The 3,057-nt window shown below is 45.2% G+C and overlaps 2 protein-coding genes across 2 annotated transcripts in view; one reads left to right on the top strand and one right to left on the bottom strand.

Moving 5' to 3' along the window:
• OIP5 (Opa interacting protein 5) overlaps window positions 1-174 on the bottom strand; it is a 10,875-nt gene extending 10,701 nt beyond the window's left edge. The window contains exon 1 of the mRNA XM_006778157.1: window positions 6-174. Coding sequence (XP_006778220.1) covers window positions 6-158 — 153 coding nt within the window. The 5' untranslated portion in view covers window positions 159-174. The remainder of the gene's footprint in view (window positions 1-5) is intronic.
• A 246-nt stretch (window positions 175-420) lies between these two features.
• Window positions 421-3,057, top strand: part of NUSAP1 (nucleolar and spindle associated protein 1) — a 33,148-nt gene continuing 30,511 nt past the window's right edge. The window contains exon 1 of the mRNA XM_006778074.2: window positions 421-613. Within this exon, the coding sequence (XP_006778137.1) occupies window positions 521-613 (93 nt within the window). The 5' untranslated portion in view covers window positions 421-520. The remainder of the gene's footprint in view (window positions 614-3,057) is intronic.

Here is a 3,057-nt window from a genome sequence, read left to right as displayed (position 1 = left end):
CCTGCGGAGCCGAGCGGCGAGGACCCCTTCACCACCTGCGTGTCCCACTCCATGGAAGTCGTAAAAGAGGATCCGTCAATTGTCTTAGTGCCATCACAAAAGTCAGCCTCCCGCAGCTTTGCATACCGAGAGCGATGCCGCCGCGGCCGAGCAGCCATCTTCCCGCCGCCGAGATTTCGAACGCGCACCAGGCCCCGCCCCAAACACGGATCCTGCGTCTTCATTGGACGCCGCGAGCCCGGGGCCCTGCAGCCCAGGCGCGGCCTGGACACGCCCTTCGGCTCCGAAGCATCGGTGAGGGGTGGGATAGAATGTGCGTTTGATGAGGGGATCAGCCTTTCTATTGGTCAGCTCCAGGAAACCCCGCCTCTGTACATTTTTAACCAATGGAAGTGCAGCATTCTTAATTTAAACTGTGTATAAATCCTGGCTGGGTCAACGACTGTAGTGCGCCTGAGTTTGGAACCGCGCGCCAGAGTTTGGAGGGTACTTCGCTTGGTTACCTGGATTGAAGGTCGAGATGACCGTCCCCTCCCTCGAGGAGCTGGACTCCTTCAAATACAGTGACTTGCAGAACTTGGCCAAGAGTCTGGGCCTCCGGGCTAACCTGAGGGTAAGGAGCGGGCGGTACCGAACGGTAGCGGGTGGGGCAGGCTGAGCGGCCTTGCGGAGAAGCGGTGGGGAGGGACGGAGCGGGCCCCTGGGGTGAGGGAGCAGGTATGGTCTCGAGTATTCCTTCAACTGCAAAAGTGGGGCAGAAGGGGAACCATATTCTCCACCTGATTTTGAGGCTGACTTTTCTGGGGGCTCCCATAGGCCTCGGCTTCAAAAGGTTTTGTTTGGTTTGGTTTTATTGGAAATACGCTGTGCTACTTCCCAGGGCATCAATTACGAAATGCAGGCCCAGAATGCTCAAGGAACGCTCTAATGCCCATTAATTGGTAGGCAGTCGCGGAAATAACTGCCTTGGCTTTTGGAAAATTCAGCATAGGAGCACTTACATAATTTGTAATAGCACCCAGAATCTCTTAATACTTCATTGGGGGACCTGGAGGAAAGGATGGTTTTTAAGGGACCATCCCTATGGACACAATTTTTATAACTCAGCCTTGATCTGGAATGATCGTTCATTTATTGATCACTATTGTGATAGTGTTTCCAAACCAGTAAGGTCTTTGACTCCAAGGCTGCAAAATGTTGGAGGGAAATGTGGAGATTCAGTTTGGGCTTGGGTTTCTGTATTAGATTCTAGTGGCATTTTCTCATATAATGCTAATGTATTCTCTGGAGATTTGTTCTTACGGCCTTTAAATGGTGGTGGCAAAATAATCTTTGGAGATACTTCTGAGCTATGATGTTTAATGGTTCCCTAATACTTCGTAAACAAAGCTGAATACCTTAGGCTTTTTGCAATCTGGCTAGAATCTTTTATCCAAGACTGCATCGAAACTTGGTACCTTTGCCCATCTTATTGCCTTTGCTAATTTTGACCCTTCGGCCTCAGATCACCTCCTTCCTCTTGTCTTCTTTATCTGCATGAATCATTTCCATTTATTCTTCTTTTCCCCTTTTTATTTAATTTACTGGGGTGACATTGGTTAATAAAATTAAATAGTCTTCAGGTGTACAATTCTGTGATACATCATCTGTTTATTGTGTGTTCACCACCCCAAATTGAGTCTCCTTTCATCAGCCTTTACCTCCCCATACCCTCTTCTATCTCCCCCATTCCTCCTTTTCCCTCTGGTAATCACCATACTGTTGTCTGTCTGAGTTTTGTTTTCTTTTGATTTTTGCTTAATCCCTTCATCTTTTCCACCCAGCCCTGCAACTCCCCTCCTCTCTATCACGGTCCCACTGAACTGCCGTCGCTGACTTGATGCCCCATCCCCTCCTCTTCATTTCCTTAGCCACAGGTCCACCACCCCAGTAACCCCAGGAGCCCTCTGTGCTTTGAAACAGTTTAATTTTAAGTACTGTCTCTGAGCCTTGCAGGCTTCCACCTTGTACTCTGGCTGTGTGTGTGTGTGTGATCTTCTCTACTAAACGTTAAGTTCCTTGAACTGGGATCTTTTCATCCTTCCACCTTGGAAGCCTTCACAGTACTACTAAGTCAGTACGTATTATATAGGAGATGCTGAGGATTTATTCAGACTGTTACTGACACCTACTTTTTGGCAGTGCACCACAGGATAGCAAGAATTTACAGAAGAGGTTTCTACCTGAGCTCAGTGCTCTCACAGTAAGGCCCCACAACCACTTGGATATCTAAAGAGCTATTGCAGGTTTAGATCTTTTTCTGAAAGTCCCACCCATCATTGTCTCTTGAGGCACCTGATCTGAGGTAGTTTATTAATCATCTGTTTTCATAGAGGTGGAGTAGTACAGTATTTGTTACTATAGACCCCATTGCCTGCCTTGCACACAATATCTGGCATATAGTAGGTGTCAAATATTTGTTGAGAGGTACAATTCTCAGGCAAATTTGATTGTACAAGACTTATTATAGCCAATGATAAAAAGACACCTTTGACATGGAGAAAATTAAATTTGGACTAGGTATTAAATTCTAGATATTGTTAATTTTATTCAGTATGATAATGGTATTGTGGCTGTTTCTCTGTTATTTTTTTACTAGTAAGTCCTTATCTCTTGGTATGCCAAGTATTTACAGGTGAAATATTATGATGCCTTGGATTTGCTATGAAGTCCTTGGGGATTGTAACTTGGGGGTCCATTACACTAGTCTCTACTTTTGTATGTATTTGAAATTTTCCATAATTAAAATATTTTAAATTATTTATAGTTGGTGCAGCCCAGGAGCTCCTTAAATCAATTGCCTTTTTAACTTCCAAGTACATAGCAAAAATGAATAAATTGCTCCAAGAAATTAACAAGATTTAGTTATTTTAAAAAATGTAACAGTTACACCAGTCTGATAACATGCTGAAGTCTCTACCCTAACGGCAAGCCCAGCTGTGTTCTCTCACAACATCCGGAGCTTCCTCATGCTGGCACTGACCCCACTGCGTTGTCCTTGCCTCTCCTTGTCTGACA

This window comes from Myotis davidii, unplaced genomic scaffold, assembly GCF_000327345.1.
Source record: "Myotis davidii unplaced genomic scaffold, ASM32734v1 scaffold46, whole genome shotgun sequence".
In the NCBI taxonomy this organism is placed as follows: domain Eukaryota; kingdom Metazoa; phylum Chordata; class Mammalia; order Chiroptera; family Vespertilionidae; genus Myotis; species Myotis davidii.
This window is presented reverse-complemented; position numbering and strand designations above follow the sequence as displayed.